General features: G+C 33.7%; 1 protein-coding gene across 6 annotated transcripts in view; it reads left to right on the forward strand.

The window, feature by feature from the left end:
• The first annotated feature begins 320 nt into the window (after positions 1 to 320).
• The window catches only part of aPKC (protein kinase C iota type), a 193,236-nt gene continuing 176,154 nt past the window's right edge, over positions 321 to 17,402 (forward strand). Inside the window, exons 1-2 of one of the 6 annotated variants that reach the window (XM_090111667.1) lie at positions 321 to 486; positions 1,761 to 1,881. In XM_090111667.1, coding sequence (XP_089967793.1) covers positions 328 to 486; positions 1,761 to 1,881 — 280 coding nt within the window. In that variant the 5' untranslated portion in view covers positions 321 to 327. Of the gene's footprint in view, positions 487 to 1,760; positions 1,882 to 10,291; positions 10,727 to 17,402 lie in introns of those variants that run through there. The other 5 variants (XM_090111662.1, XM_090111664.1, XM_090111665.1 and 2 more) reach the window with 5 other exon arrangements.

Below are 17,402 nucleotides of genomic sequence, written 5' to 3' on the forward strand. Positions count from 1 at the left end.
ATAGTTTATCATAACTTTTTTATTTCATAAATTTGTGACTTTTTATAGTATAGTGCTTAAAGTATCTTTTTATACTAAAGTTTGCATAATATTCCTTTTAAGATAAGTTTCTTACATTTTGTTTAGTATTGAAGAATATATTGAACATAGAGCATGCAACTGTTTATTGAACATAGAGCATAAAAATACTGTTTAAAACTTCCTCCTAATCTCAATTCATTTTTGTTATACTTGTAAAGTTTCATGTCATTATATCATAACTTAATTATAAGTATAAATCAATTTTCTACACAATACTATTTATAATTTCAGTTATAACCAGCAACAATGCCGACTCAGCTAGTGGGCCAGGACAATCACGCAAACGATGTGCGAGTGAAGACAGTGTACAGTGGTGATGTGATGATCACATACATCAACCATCACATCACCCTCGAGGAGTTCACACAAGAGATGGTAGCGATATGTCGCTTTGCTCCTGACCAGGTGATCTAACTTGACTACTTAATCTATACTAATATTATAAAGCTGAAGAGTTTGTTTGTTTGTTTGAACGCGCTAATCTCGGGAACTACTGGCCCGATTTGAAAAATTCTTTCGGTGTTAGATAGCCCATTTATCGAGGAAGGTTATAGGCTATACATGCTACAACCAACAGGAGTTGAGCCACGGGGGTGAAACCGCGCGGAGCAGCTAAAGTCCGGTCGCGGAGCAGAAAGAATTTCGTACATTAACCTGTTATTACCTGTCACTGTCACTCCCTTGTAAAAATAATGTGTCTTGCTCGCACAGGTGCAATGACCGCCGTCCTTAGGGATTGTAAACCTTTAACCTGAGAGCGTAAGGTTTGTGTTTGCTTGATTGGTGTCAGGTGATCAATTATGATTTTGTGAATTCAACATTTATGAGAATAAACCTCAAACTCTTTATGCCCAATCAAAATCCGCCTAAGTCGAAATCGCGTGTTAGACTTACGTATTTCTGTAATATTGTACCTATATAGTAAATTATTTTATGAAAAATAAGGTCATAAAGAAGTTTCACTTCTTATGTGTGTACACAAGGTGTACACGCACACTTTTTTTATATAATATACCGTGGTTATTGAAAAAGTTAAAATATATTAATAATAGTTAAAATATGTTAATAATAAATTAGTAAAAAACATTTTCTCCTCCAAATATTTAATGTAAACTGCACTTCATTCAAAAATGTTTGTGACCACTGTCAGTAGGTAAAGAGGTCATTGTACGAAATTCTTTCTGCTCCGCGACCGGACTTTAGTTACTTATAACAACTTTATTACCTAGTTTTTTAAGATCAGAAAAGTGATGATTCACTGAAAATAAATGAAATGAGATTTTGATATAAATAGTTCATTAAAATGGATTTGGTATGCGGTAATGGAAGCTATACATTGTATTCAGTCTTAATTATTTTTCATATTTTGCATGAGACTATTTGAAAGATGTTCATTGTTCACATAGTATTTTATGAATTTACTTCTAACAGTATTTAGTTTATGGAAGTGCATATACAATTACTACTTAATAATGGGAAATCAAGCTTATCAATGCTTGTATCTTATGGTTTCAAAAGTTCTAATTAGTAATCCTAACCTAAAAATCTTAATGTTTGTCATTTAAAAAATCTGATAGTTAATGATAGTTAATAAAAAATGTTAACTGTGAGGATATTCCTTGATTATTTGTGTATAACTTATGTATCCTATTGATATGTCATGGATTTTTCATTTGCAGGTGTTCACAATGAAGTGGGTGGACGAAGAAGGTGATCCATGCACGATATCAACCCAGTTGGAGTTAGATGAAGCGCTGCGGCTGTACGAGCTGAATAGGGACTCGGAGCTCACTGTTCATGGTTAGTTGCATGTGCTTGTCTTATTTAAAAAATAAAAGACGGGTTGCACTCCGGGAGTGCCGGCAGAAGTGAAAACTTGATTATTAACGTTGAGCATGTTTGATATCCATCCGTCTTACGCTTTTTCGATCAGGTCACGTGTCCTGACGCGAGTTTAAGATTTTATACCCATTACAGTAAAAGTGCTCAACGCCGCTAAAGAAATTTTCACTTAAAAAATTGTTGTGGAAACTTAGGTTGTCGTCGAGGTATGGCGAATAACGCAGGTTCGAATTAGAACATTATTCACGGATTTTAACTTATTAAAATGTTTTCAATTATTTAAAAGCATGTAAACAAGTAAAACTTAAAAAAAAAATACTAATTATTCAAGGGGTATTGTGATGTAACTAAAATGTTGCAGTAATGTTTGAATCGTCTCTCAAAGGCCGGCAAAGCAATCGCAAGGTTTCCTAACGTTGCAATGGCTCATGGGCGGCGGTGATCACCTTCATCAACACCGCCAGCTCCTTTGTCGGTTGTTTTATAAAAAAAAATTTGGTTGTCTGTAAAGTCGGTTTACTGACGATAGTTGAACGTGACAACGGCCGATTGTGCTTCTTTGTCGCTCGTTCCGCGCTCTCGCTTACACTTCAAGCCTTACATAGAACGCCTCAGAGCGAGGTAACGCCGCATGAGTCATGTTTTTTCGTGCGTGCAACCGGCTCTATCGAATTATAAGACGTTGTCACGTCAATAAAATGCGCGGAAATTGTTAGCGTGATAACTTTGTCGATGCATCGCATCGTTTTAACTAATCCACTATAGCTTTCGAAAAGGCAATACATAGTTTTATATAATCTGCATTTGAATAACTATATTAGATCCATTGAGCATAGTACACCGACGGCGGGTCACGCTGTATATCATCAGTTGAGCGATCATACAAATATCTTTACAGTAATATGTGTGTTTGTTCATAATGTATTGCATATGTCGCAGGTAAATTGTATAATCTCGTCGTTTACACATGCTCGGCATTTCGTTATATACTGAGGATTAACTTTTTCCGCAATTCTACAAAAAGACGATCGCGAGCCGACGGCGCCCCGTGGTGCTCCTATTTCTGTGTTGTTTTAAAAACACGAACCTAACCTAACCCACCCCCTTATCCAAACGAAAAATTTCTGATTACGAATTCGACATATTACAAAATGCCGAGCTTTTGTAAACGGCGAAATAATACAATTTGCTTGCGACACATAGAAAGCATATTAATTTGGGTTAAATCATTGTACCAAAGTCTCTAGAACCTTCCTTTCTCAAGTCATTATGTCGTTTACGGTAATCATTCGTATAATTATACTCAAAATTATTCCGTTTCTTATTTTTCGTAGATTATTTCAATTATAGTGCGTCCAAATGGATAATGACGTGAAATTGTTATTTTAAATTGTTTTGTGTACGGGTGCATCTTGGTCACGTCTCTTCTTCTTTTTCCTTCCTAACTAATTTATGTATTCATAATTTTAAGAAATTCATACAAGTCATGTATTTTTGAAGTGAAACTTCTTTATCGGGGGTGGACAAAAATTTTGTGTAACATTTTTGCGTTACGCCGCGCGCGTGACATTTTTGCGTTACGCCGCGCGCGTGACATTTTTGCGTTACGCCGTACTCGTGACATTTTTGCGTTACGCCGTACTCGTGAAATTTTTGCGTTACGCCGTACTCGTGAAATTTTTGCGTTACGCCGTACTCGTGACTATATACATGTTATATTAAAGTGATCAGCAAAATCACAGGGTTTGTTTTAATTCTAATTCCAGTGAATTTCTAAAAAAAGTAAATAAGTAATTACATCTATTTTTCTAATACTTAGGTGTAATAATGGTATTTATTTTATTATAAACGTAAAACTGTAACAGCCGTACAAATAAACGAGTTATAACATTTTATGCAAAGAATAAACTAAGAATATGGAAAAATCATACAAATAAACACGAAATAAATGTAACCTAGTATAACTTTGTAATAAGTATTCATACTAATGCTATTCCGTCCTTATTACGGCTACCACCCTAGTATAAGTCTGACATAACCGAGTTATAACATATCTTTTAGTACATTGTGCTGTGTTTTACAAGTTTTAGAAGCAATTTTCAATCTAAATTTGAGATAATAGCAATGAGAGTAATACGAGAAGTAGAAAAAGTTGAGCAAATTAATAATTTCATTACGTACCTATTGAAATGGAAAATTTGTATGAAATGTCAAAATATACGAAATTATAAAAAACCCTTTTGATATTTATAATGATTTATTTATTTACAACATGCGCCAAACCATACATATTACATAAAACTTATTTCTAAACTAATCACAATAATAATATACACTTTCGTTGAAAATATAAATCTTCTAAGCCTGGAGTTGTACCTATGTTTTGAGTACCAGTTATTTGGCAACTCTCTATCTCATGGTGGGTTTATCTTCTGTTCTCCAGATATCGGATAGCGTTATCTATCATTTGCTTGCATATTTAATGATATATTTAAATTATTTCCAATAAATATTTAAAAAATAAATAAACAGAACATCGTATGATGAAACTTCACAACAAATTCGACGAAGTCAAACGAGCGTCAGCAAAATGACAGCACCAAGGCTTAACCGTAGACAATTTCAATGTTTTTCATAATTTTGTGAATGAATTGCGACGTTGCCGCTTCGCGCCTATTGCATAGCGTGAGCATAGTTACATCGACGTTATTCCAAATTTATTTGTAAGAAATTATGACATCCTTATTCTTTATTTATTCTTATCATATCTATGCATTGCATAAGGTTTGAATAAGCAAGTTTTTATTTGTACGGCTGTAAGAATATAGGTACTTATATCTGATATAAAGAGTTACAAAGATCCGGCATCTTTGTAATTATTACACGTGAAAACTAATGAACGGATTTTGACGATGTTTGGAAAAGATGTAGGTTAGGTATTTACCAGATGTGTTATACATGAGCTATAAAAATACTTGTTCACGGGCACACCTAGTATGTAATATATTTAAAATATTCAATAAGGCACTCGGAAGTGCTCATCACCATAATATTTTATTATTTTTAGCCCTCTATAAAACTTGGCATAAGCAAAAGTCAAACAATTCCCGACGATCCTCAGAGAAAACACGAACGAAATGAGAATTGTGATTTGATATTATGTATATTATTATCATAAATGAATAATTTATTCGACAGCTAAAGTTTTCCGCAAGTTTTGTTGTCAGTCTTGAAATAAGATATTGTATTTTGTAAATGTTGCTATGAATGCTATTATTTTATCCATATTTTGTGTTTGAAATACTGAATAGGTAAAAACCTATTTCTATGAAACACACATACACATTCCTATGAAAAATGGATCAAATATCTCGAACATAAAAATAATTACTGAAAAATAATGGCTATTTAAGGGTAGGTACATATTATTTTCTATGGGGTAGCTCGGATATAAGCTTCGACTTTAAGTTACCGTACTGTATTCAGATTCCAGACCACTACGCCTCGATTGTCACTGCTCATTTATTCGAAAATACAAAGACAATTCATTACTTTTCTGATAGGATTGAATACGCTTTCGTATCATTGGGAGCATTTAACATGAATACATCTATTTTCATCTGTTTACCCGGCCGAATGTAGATTTTCGCTATAAAATCCTTATCTGCCCGCATTGCGAATCCGGTCGACCGCCATTTCCATATTCAGATTGGTATTCCGGCGGGTTCCCGCTTTTTTACCGATCATGCGTATATCCAGTCACGTCCCTTGTACATTCGGTTCGGAGCGAGTTTGTTTCTGTTTCGCTGATTGTTTTACTCCTACCCATTGGGATGAGGCAACTCGATCGCCCGCCGCAGCGCCCCGTAAATACCTATTGTCGTATCGAGCAAGACAATATGTGTGTATATTCTGCGAGCAGGATATTGCATACGGGTTCGATAGAATCGCGTACACCCCGCCAGGATTTAGTGCTGCGAAGTTGGCGCACGCTCGAACCGAGGGTAAATAAAACGGAGCGTTCCCAACTTGTATGCAAACAGGGGCGGAGAAACTTGCTCTAATAATGTACAAACATTGCGGAACACTTTGGCGCCCACCGCGGGGCCGAGTTTGCTCGGGCGACGCTCTCGCTGTCGCTGCGTAATTAGGGATATTTTAATTAACTTTGAACGCGTTATGGAAGCCGATTTGAAATCCTATTTGAGTTAATTGAATCCGCGGCTCGTGTGAGGCCGCCTTTGTTTGATATTCGTTAATACGTACCCTGCTTGTTCATTAATTGCTTTTCTGTCGCTGACTGGTGATGGTTTTAAAAGTATTTATTTATTGTTGCCGGATTACGGATCGGAGAATTAAATTGATTGTTTTCGTTTGCCTTTATACGTTTATTGATAGAAGTGATATTAATCGTTTTTAAAAGGAATGGTGTTGTTGTGTGAATTAATGGAATTATCGATGGCAGAGTCTGAATAATTGAACAGACTTCACACGTCAAATGGTACAATTAATCTTTGAGATAAATTAGACATTTGTTACGTGGGTAAATTAAATTTGTCGAACAACGAGACAACAAACGATAAGATGGTGGCGTGTTGTAACGGCGCAATGTTAAATTTACAGTTTTGTAATATGTACATAACTGCAATACAATACTTAACTCTACTTGTATGTGTTCAAAGTTTCTTTTTATATAATTTGCAACATCAACGCTTATAAGTTGCATCTGAATTAAGATTATTAACACGCATTATGCATAAGTATACTTAAAAATAAATTTCAAATCTTTATATCATTTATAACACACACCCCACGTGAGAAATGTGTGTGAACAGCATAATTCTCAAAATAAAATTATCATTTCTATGTAAATCTCCTTTCAACAACATATTAATGCTTGTTGAAAATGTCCATGTCGATAGTGGCAGTCGAATGGGGCAATCACTGAAAGTAGCAGGTACAGGGATAACACAGTGATATGGTAATGTGTACACTCGCTTACGTAACACATTTCAAATTAATAGTTTATTTTTGACACGCTTTTAATAGCTTCACCGAAATGTCTGTGTGTAACAGACTCCTTTAGAGTTTACTGTTTTGATCCAGTTTAACCGGACAGTTTTAATACAAACACTTATCAAAGATTGGTGTCAATACAATAATTTCATGAGTGTAAGCGTGTTTTTTAGTTTCATTAATATATGCACTGTGCAGCATTATAATTACAACACGATTCATTTTAAGCATATGACGTATGAACAGACGCATAATATGCTATTAAAAGGTACAAAGCCAGATTATAATTTTGACGTTAATAAACATTCAGTTTATGTAACGCTATAAAAATTGCATCCAGACATATTTATCTTAAGGGATATGAGGATTTATGGCACGCATTCAACGCGGATGTGTAAGGTTAGCCTGGGAGGAACCGACCATCCTGTTGCAAATGCGTCTAGAATATTGGGTTATTTTAAAAGCAAATGTTATTGTCGCCATTTTCAGTTTGTATACAACAAAATCGTCCGTCGCGTCTGTCTGTCTGTTCGGGGTAAACTGAAAAACTATGGACCGAGTGTCATTTTGTTTTACCAGTGGATGATTCGTGGTTCTCGAGGAAGGCTTTACCATATTATTTGTTAAGTTTTATACAACGCAGGTGAAGCTGCGAGCGGAAAGCTAGGATTCAAATAAACTGTATAATAATTGTTAATGTCATTGTTAACAGTCTGAAATAACTTGAATATTTATTAAGATATTTATGTATTTTTAATAATGAATGAATTATTTATTGAATGAACTTGTGTCGCCGATTATACATTTAGGCGGGCAGATAGGGTCACTATTCGTCAGGATTTCCTGGGACGTGCGAGGGATTTTCGTGTTACCTCCAGTTAAGCTTTGTAGGCAGTTTGAGTACACGATGCACTGTGCAGTGCGTTACGGTGTATGCAATATCGTATTTGTGTTTCTAGCTTTATTTTCTCTCTTGTTCGATGTTTTTTTTAATAGATTAATTCGAATATTTTGTATGTTATATATGAACACGCAGGAGTCTCGTAGATATTTTATTGAGTTCCGTGCACGTGCACTTGATTATTTTGAATGTTATTGTTTAATTAAGATCTACAGATTTGACGAGTATGGTGAGAGGCGAATGAGATAGTCAAATCCGACAATGAGGGATCACTATTAATTAATAAAATGTATGCAGATTGTAATTATTTTTGCATACAGAAAAATGGCAAAGATTTCTGCATGTAAACGAAGCGGTTTTCGGAATTTCAAATATTCTAGTTACTTTATTTATCTCCGTAATTATGTAGATTTGCTCGTAATTCAATGTGTGTTCCGAAAATGCATTACCAACAAATTTCACAAACAGCAGCTAATACAGTTTCTGCGTAATAAATAAAGCACATAACGGTATTTAAAACATATTTGCGTTGGATACGCGGAAGCGGTTATTAATTGGTTCAATCAGGGACCGATGTTGCTGGCCTGTGTCATCGTTTAGCCACCACTCAACAGCTGGTGTTGTGTCATATTTTAATAATATTTTAGCGAATTGTATCGTTTATTCGTTCACAAGCAATATATGGATATTAAAATGTATCTATTGTGCATGACTTGTATTTTCGTAAAAATCTATCTATACTAATACTATAAAGCAGAAAGGTTTGTATGTATGTATGGTTTTCACGCATAAACTACTGGACCGATTTTGATGAAACTTGGCACAGATAATCTTTAGACCCTGAGAAAGAACATGGCTACCTTTTATTGCCACGGGCGAAGCCGGGGCGGACCGCTAGTTGTTTATATGTCCAGTGCAGTTTTTCTGCTTGCATTTTATTCACGTTAATGTACAGTTAGAAGAGTAACAGCATGTATAAAAAAAGAAATAACAGTATAATGGCTTAGTTATAAGAAAGGATGTCGTATTAAATGAATGTGTCTTGAAATATTTTAGGGAACATGTGTCATGTGTGTGCGTTTTATTACATTTAGATATTCTGGTAAAGAAACTATACATCCACACAATCATATAAAGGACAACAGAGACAACTATACTATAGTACTATGTTGACAAAACTATTAACATTTAAGGTAAATAAACCTAAACACACACCTAAGCGTTCATATACTGTTTCTGTGATTATATTGTATGTGTCTACATCTACACGTTACTCGCAAATAAATTCATCATTTCACATCGTTATGTTTTTTGCAAGGAAACTAGTCTAACGTTACTCATAAAACCACGTTCACGGTCATCTGTCTGAAGTGTCAACTCACATTGAAACTATAATTATAACTGACTGGACACAGTAAGAAAATATGAACAGTATATAAACTACCTACAGAGCGTTTCTAATGGCTCACTTATACAAAACATGTGCGCCTCGTAAGCAGTCATCGCGATATCGCCAGTAGCGAGTGCCCCCTTCAAAAAAACCTCTTCGTTCATCGGTCGCAGCATATCGCGTAAAAGTTACGCCGTAATGACAAATTAAACATTTACGAAATTAACAACCCTTTTGCTTTAATTGTGAGCAGGTTGATGATTATTAACGGGCTTTGTTACCTTACTGTTTTTTTTAACTGTGGTCTGGTCCTATTGCCAACAAATGGTTCTGACCTCACATAAACTTGCAGAAACTTTTCTAAGCCCGTTGCTTTCCGCATTTTGTTTTATATTTTTGGTACAATTTCTGATGGACACATTGGCCAAGTCGTAAGCGTTGTGACAATCTTACTTAACCGGTTCACTTAACAGTTATAACTTTCATATTATGCTGAAAGCTGAACACACACTCAATATTTCTTAAAAAAATACAAAATATTCAATGTATAAATCTGTGTGCATTTGCCCTATCGACATTTATATTTTGTTTTCAATAAAAATCTTGCTAGTTGCTACACAAATAAAATTCTTGATATTTTTATTTTTTAAATTGATATAGAGATTATAATATATATATAGATGTCATCAAGATATCATCCGATGTTATCTCACTCAACGACTCGTTAATATGTAGCCAAATTCCGGGTCACATATAAATCTGCATGTTAAAAATATATTCTTACTTTAATTGTTTTATTAATGAGAATATTTTTGTTATTTTTTGTATTTATTTTTTTATACAAAATTAACAATAGGTGTTATATTTTATATACATTATTTTTTAAGAATTTATTAAAGAGATTTACATGGTATTTGTTCACGGCAGCTCCATTATACTTAAAATACAATCTAGAATATTCTAAGGCATAAGCTAAGTGATTTATCATGGTATAATTCTAAATAAATATTCGTACACAAAAAATACCGTTTTGGTTCTGCTCAACTGACTCTCGATATAAGACTTAAGCCTTTTTGTCGCACGACGACATCGTTAACAATTGTGCTATAAAAACTACTCTAGCCGAACTGTAATCGGCTCTCTCGCAGAAATCACATTTGAACGATTAACTAGATTATTATATAGCGTTTCGTTGTGCAGTTCATTGTTCTTGCGGATGATTATTGTACCAATCGTCGGGACCGTGACGCTTAATTGCCGCTCGTGAGGCGCGGCGGCCGAGCGGACAGTGTCTTGGTGAAAATCTATGCGCGCACGCGTGTTTTTCGCGCGAACGCCCGCGCCGTCTGTGCGATCGCAGTTCGTACAAGTGACAATTCGCATTACGAAATGTTCGCGCCGGTGCAGTGAACGTATTTTACGTGTTTAGTGATTATGTGAACGAAATGGAGACGTTGACCTCGGTACCGTCGGCCGGCGCAGACGCAACCGGCGAGGTGGTTTTGTGTTTGTTTTTGTGCACGCCTGTGATACGCCGCTTTCAAATAAACAAATGGATGTGATAACTCGCCTGACCTATATGCGCTTTCCAAATTTCACTGTCATATTATTGAATCGGTTTTTTTTGATGATGATACTAGTATAAGCTACTCCCACAAGTTGTTTTTGAAGTATTGATGGTTTTGTTTATAAAATTGTAAACAGCGTTCGTTAGGTTAGGTTTACATTTTAGAATAGTTTGTGTTCGTGTTTTAAAACGTTTATATTCTGTTGTGGAATAACCCAAAATTTCTTTAATCTTGCGGAATAATCAAAATTTATGTTGTAAAAATTGTTTTGTGAATATTTTGTTTTAAACTTCACATAATATTATGCGGCGTTTTCCTTTTTGAAAATAACAAGAGGACATAAAAATTATATTATTATACCATTTATTCGAGCAGCGGAAATTGGGGACTAAATGCACTTTCAAAATATCTGCCAATTTATTTGCCAGGGTTGCGTTGTACCTACAAGTTACAACTACGTTGCGGCAGATATCGTTACGTTTTGGGTATTGGTATCAAATCGATATCGAATGTCCCCCAGCGATGATATCGGTATCGGGAACAAGGGATACCACAGATAACTAAATATACTCTCATAGCGTTATCTTAACGCGTATTAGTAAATAGAGCTTCTGTTGTCCAAACTGTGACCTTTGTGAAATATGCAATAGAAATGTGTTCTAAGAATGCTAATTTGCATTCACGATTGCGTTGTTTTGTTTATGTTTAGTCGTAAACAATGTGGATTTGATTAAACACTGATAAGGGTTTTTTAACGTGAGTTGCGATATTTTTTTAGGTTAATTAATGTATCACATCAAAATCATAGAACTAAAAACTTATGAAATGCTTAAAATTTTTATGAATGTTGAAGATCAATTAAAAAAATGGATTTGGTATCTAATATCTAGTACTTTAATTATATATTTTCTTCCACAAAATTTTAATTATAATAATATCACATAGGTATATTCTGTAGTACTTCTATCATGGCTAAATAAGGGTACTTTTCTATGTAGGTACGTAACTCACGTAAGTGTAGATTACTTACTTATATAGGTAGCATATGAAAGATAACTAAACCTTATATAAATGAGATATGAAAGTCAAATAAGTAGGTTAGTCAAGTTGTGCTATCTACTAATACGAATGCAATAATTATCTACAATACCTACTTATCTCGTTGAGATCAAAAATAAGAAGTAATTATAATGCAGCTGAGAATTTAGTTTCGCATTTTAGATATCTGTTTTAAATTAGTAATTTGATTTTAATGCAATTAAAGACCTTCTTGGTACCTTACTTAGTTTTTACTTTTTGTTAATATGGCAAAAAATAAAAAATAAATGTGAAATCGTGATTTCCTTAATAGATCTTCACTACATAGTATAAAACAAAGTCGCTTTCCCTGTCCCTATGTCCCTATGTCCCTATGTCCCTTTGTACGCTTAAATCTTTGAAACTACGCAACGGATTTTGATGCGGTTTTTTTTAATAGATAGAGTGATTCAAGAGGAAGGTTTATATGTATAATAAGATCCATCAAGTAGTGGAGAAGTACTGTTATTTTTGAGGTTTCTAATGTGATGTCGTAAAAAATTACATTTATTCCGCTTACATTGCAAACGCAGGCTGAACCCTACGAGTTTTATCAAAATAATGTACTAAGTATTATACACATTGAAAAGGTCTACAGAAAAGTCCGCGATGGTATATGTCTAACTCTTATGGATAACCCACAATAACTTTTTTTTGTCATTTACGTTTTACGACAAATAATGGCTAATTTTCGAAGCGATTTTAACCAATACAGCATTAATCCTTAACCAATTAAATACCATGGATACATTGTTCATTTAATATAGATCTATATGGCCCTTTACACCGTATGATTTAAGTGAATATTTTCGAAGATATTACAGATTTAAAAATTGCAGGACGTAGCGTTTGCGGCCGCCCGGCTATGTATTTTATACCCGTGCGATGCCGGAGGCCGGAGCGGGCCGCTATATTTTTATACCTATACAACGTTCACAATTTATCTGTAGTGTATTTAGTATCAGCATTGCACCCGTGCGAAGCCGGGGCGGGTCGCTAGTGTTTGTATAAAATGTGGAATTTTGGTCGCATTAATATATATTAATGAATATTTACCTCATTTGTAATATAATTTAAATTATGCCCAATAAAGTCCTTTGTTGGGAATTTTACGATATTTATTCATACACCTCGTATCGTAATTATTTATTGAAATGAAATATGAATTAAAACGATATTATTCATGAGCTACATATTAAATGGTAGGATGAATAACTTGTTCGGAAAGAGAAAGTGAAATCCAACGTCAGATGTAAAGGTAATTAAAGGAAATTGTTTATTATTGCCACTTGAACAGTTATAAAGCTCGAAAAACAGCATTTCTGGGAATTAAATAATTATATCGATTAAAAAAAATGTTTTACCCACCGTTTCAATCAGGTATCGGTATCGTTTGTGAGTTTAGATTTATTAAATAAACATTAACAGAATACTTTCGAATGTATCATGTAAAATGTTCATATCTATAATATATATAAAAATGAATCGCAAAATGTGTTGGTAAGCGCATAACTCGAGAACGGCTGAACCGATTTCGATAATTCTTTTTTTATTATATTCCTTGAAGTACGAGGATGGTTTTTATGTAGAGAAGTACCACGGGCGAAGCCGGGGCGAACCGCTAGTCTATAATATAAAAATGAATCGCAAAATGTGTTGGTAAGCGCATAACTCGAGAATGGGTGGACCGATTTCGATAATTCTTTTTTTATTATATTCCTTGAAGTACCAGGCTGGTTCTTATGTAGAGAAAACATAAATATGTACCACGTGCGAAGCCGGGGCGGACCGCTAGTTTAATATGAAACTAAACTTAAAAATCTAAACATCTTGAAAAACCTAGTCAAAGAACTAACTAACAATAAAATAACGTTAAGTTTAATACATACATAATTTTAAATTTTCGTTTTGAAACCAATTTAAGAATTCCTTCAACAAATAACATATCAAAATCATCGATAAATCATAAAATTGGCAACACAAACACACCTATGTTACAATTAGAGTTTTGAGGCCTCCTGCCATCCACCTCCTAACCTTGATCTCGGTACCGGTGACTCATATGCAGATCACTGGACCGTTTTTGTTTTATATTTTATATTTATATATAGGTTGTTGAATTACCGGTATTTTTTGTTGCATTAAATCCGATTTCATTCGATCGTGGATTTACAATGACAAAAAAATGGTGACGAATAAGAGATTTTATTTCGTTATGCTTTTAAAACTGTTTAAAGTATTTTATGCGAAAGTAAGTAAATAAAGAAAATCTTAATTTTACCAAAAACATTATAGCTTACATAGTTATATACACTGTCTCTTAACTCTTATTTATTTCTTTATTGAAACAAAGATTATGTCAAAGATAAAGATAATATATGAATGACGACGGTAGCTCTTGGACTATTCGAACTATTTTTATTGTTGAGCGAATCTCTCATCAATAGAGATCTATTCTCACACTTGTTCATATCTTAAGTTGATGTCGCCAATTGAATAAGTAAACAAAAACTTTTAAAGTAAATTAGTTCATAATCAAATGCAATAAAGTTTATCTTACTATAACACGTTATAGTACCTACATGTAGGTGCACGCAGTTTGCAGATTTTAGATTTTCTCATATAAGCCTGATTTACCGGTTAGCCTTAGGCTTGTAAAATCTAAATATCTGGTGCTATGGTCGTGAGCTATTTCTAAAGGTCGAATTTGGATAAGGGATTTTAGTTCTTAATCTGTTGTCCATGTAGTTCAAATTCGGTTTTCGCTTGTCAGGAGGAAACATTGGCAATATTCTAGATTTGTTGCTTTATATAGCTTTTTTATTTATCACATAAAATCGTGTCTGTCTGATAAATATCTAATGCAAGATTGAATCAAATTGATAAATTTGTCGACGGTACAAAAATAGATGTTATTTACAAAACTTGGTTAATGATAATAATATACTGTTGCGTAAAAATTTCATTTGAAAAATTCAAATTGAGCGAAACAGTCGAATCGTCACGGAATACGCGCGAATCAACAAAAGACCCGCCATTAGGGCCCGCCGCTTTCCCGCGCGAACTGCGCATTAATCAACATTTTATTTTTATTTTTTTTCTTTTACATCCAAATGTCACAGGATGGCATGGAATTGACGGAACGCTCACCTACAACATCATTATTATTAACGACGTGACTGATACGTGTTACGATTATGTTATTTAAATTGAATGGCATGACATACTTTTTTTTTCTTATGAATTCACAGCTCAAAGATTATAAATCTGGCGGTAATCGCCAGTTTTATTCTTCTCTAATTACACCATAGTAATAACTAATAAGTGTGTTTTGTTAACTTTCGATTAAAAAGTGAATCAAATGTCAAGTTGGACCAAACAGCTGTGTTTATGTTTACGATTTTACAATTACTTTCACTGAAGGTTGAAATCGATATGCATGCTTCGCACGGCTTTTCGTAAAATACGTTGTATATCGTAAGGATAAGGTCTATATTTGTTTGTTATCGATAATCTTGGTTAATCATTCAACTTTGAAGGTTTGAATACTCGATCTTAGTATATGCGTCACTTTCACTCATGCGCAGGATCTAAATGTAAAAGAGCGATAGCTTAGGTTGCCTAGACCTATGTTTATCGATTGGGAGAAAGTTTCGTAATCGTAAGTGGCTTTCTATCAATATGGATTTTTATTAAATAACCGGATATTACCGATTTTTAGACAGTAATTGGTTTATACATGTATTTAAGTGTTGCGTAAACCTGATTGTGGTTTGGTTTTGTATAGTCATCGTGTGGTTATACAATTGCATACACTACAGTAATATTAAATATAATTTAACGCTTGTTAAGATAATCATCTGGCCATTTCTATAACTAATTGCATATTAACAGCGTTTAATATCGTTTCATAAATATCAAGTATCAGCTTTTGACGCAACGACTCCAGTGTTTGTATTTTACGAAAAAAGTATAACCTATGCCAATGCTAATACAAAAAAAAAAAAAATTGATAGCACAGATTCGATGTGATAAATGGGCAAACATATGGTCTCAATTATAACATGAGTATAGAATACTTGAAAGCTTCGTACACGTGCATACTGCAATAATAAGTAAACTAGAATTTTCATTTTAATGACCAAGTAATAAAAGTTTAACCACTACAATTTTTTTTAAATGCACTAATTAACCTCTGCGATTGTAACAAAGCCGAGCCGATACGAATTTGCGGCATTACGCATTATAAATCTATTATTATTATTTACCCTTGTAAATTTTCATAACACGCGAACATACAAGAAAGTTTAGAGCTCAACATAAACTTCAAAAAGCTTTACCTAACTCTAGTCAGAAGTTAATGGTAATATAATATCGGCTGGTAACAATCTTAATCGTAGTTGTCTGACACGTTTTTCTTAAATTATAAAAACAGCTTTTAGACAAAAACAGTTTAAACTCAAACTTGAACATTAATTTATTAAACTACTTTAAGAAGCGCCTTCAAAATACAGAAAAAAAATAATACCATTAAGAGTAATTCATCATTTTTTTCAACAAATGTTTAAAATTACGTTCATATACATTGTCTGGTTCGACCTCCAAACAGGATATCCTACAGTATGGGAAGTGGATACATTAGTATTAGATTCAACTGTAATTATACTTCTTATCAGATTAAACACTGTTACTCGTATTAAACAATAGACAGTATACTGCGATTGTGTCTAAAATATGAAGTAATTCTTAAATAATTAGGTACATGAATTATGTGTTTGAATGAAGTAGAAATTGTTAGTTTAAAAACTGTTTAGTGGAAGTATAGATCTTTTTTTTTTTTGATTTGGAATAGTATACTATTATAATATATAAAAATTCTTGCCTGATTTGAAAAATTCTTGCAGTGACAGAAAGCCCATTTATACGCAATAATATATCATCACCCAGACCAACAGGAGCGGAGCAATGCGGGTGAAACCGCGCGGCACAGCTAGTAGTACCTATATCATAATATTCGATCTGGCAAACAAGGGCAATTTTTGTGCCCGCTGTACGTATCTATTTTTAAGATGCGGGTACGTAACATTTCTCATCTTGTATAATTTTTTAAGTATTTGAACATCATTTAAATATGACTATGAATTACGAACAATTAAGATGCAAAACAACTTTTGATGTTTGAATTAACGCGATAAAGTAATAGGTATGGGTAAATTTTAAAGTTAAATAGCTACTATTCCGTGTGGTCAGCATGAAAAACGAAATGTTGGTAAATAACGATTCAAAAGAATGATTTTAAACTGTAAATTACCAATTGGTTAGAGAACATCAGTATTAAATTACAATATCACCCTTATTTTGTAGTATTTACTCGTATTATAAAAGCTATACAATTATTCCCGGTTCAGTTAGAGATCGCGATAGAATGTTTTCAGTACCAAAGGCTCCAGATAAGCCTCTCAATGCCGAATGAGATTAAAGAGTATAATGTATTGAATACATTTGTAGCCTTTGCTGTTATACGGGG

The sequence above is a fragment of the Colias eurytheme genome, chromosome 17 (genome assembly GCF_061535395.1).
Source record: "Colias eurytheme isolate Ceu_HAF_F1 chromosome 17, ilColEury1 Martin Lab GWU primary, whole genome shotgun sequence".
NCBI lineage: Eukaryota > Metazoa > Arthropoda > Insecta > Lepidoptera > Pieridae > Colias > Colias eurytheme.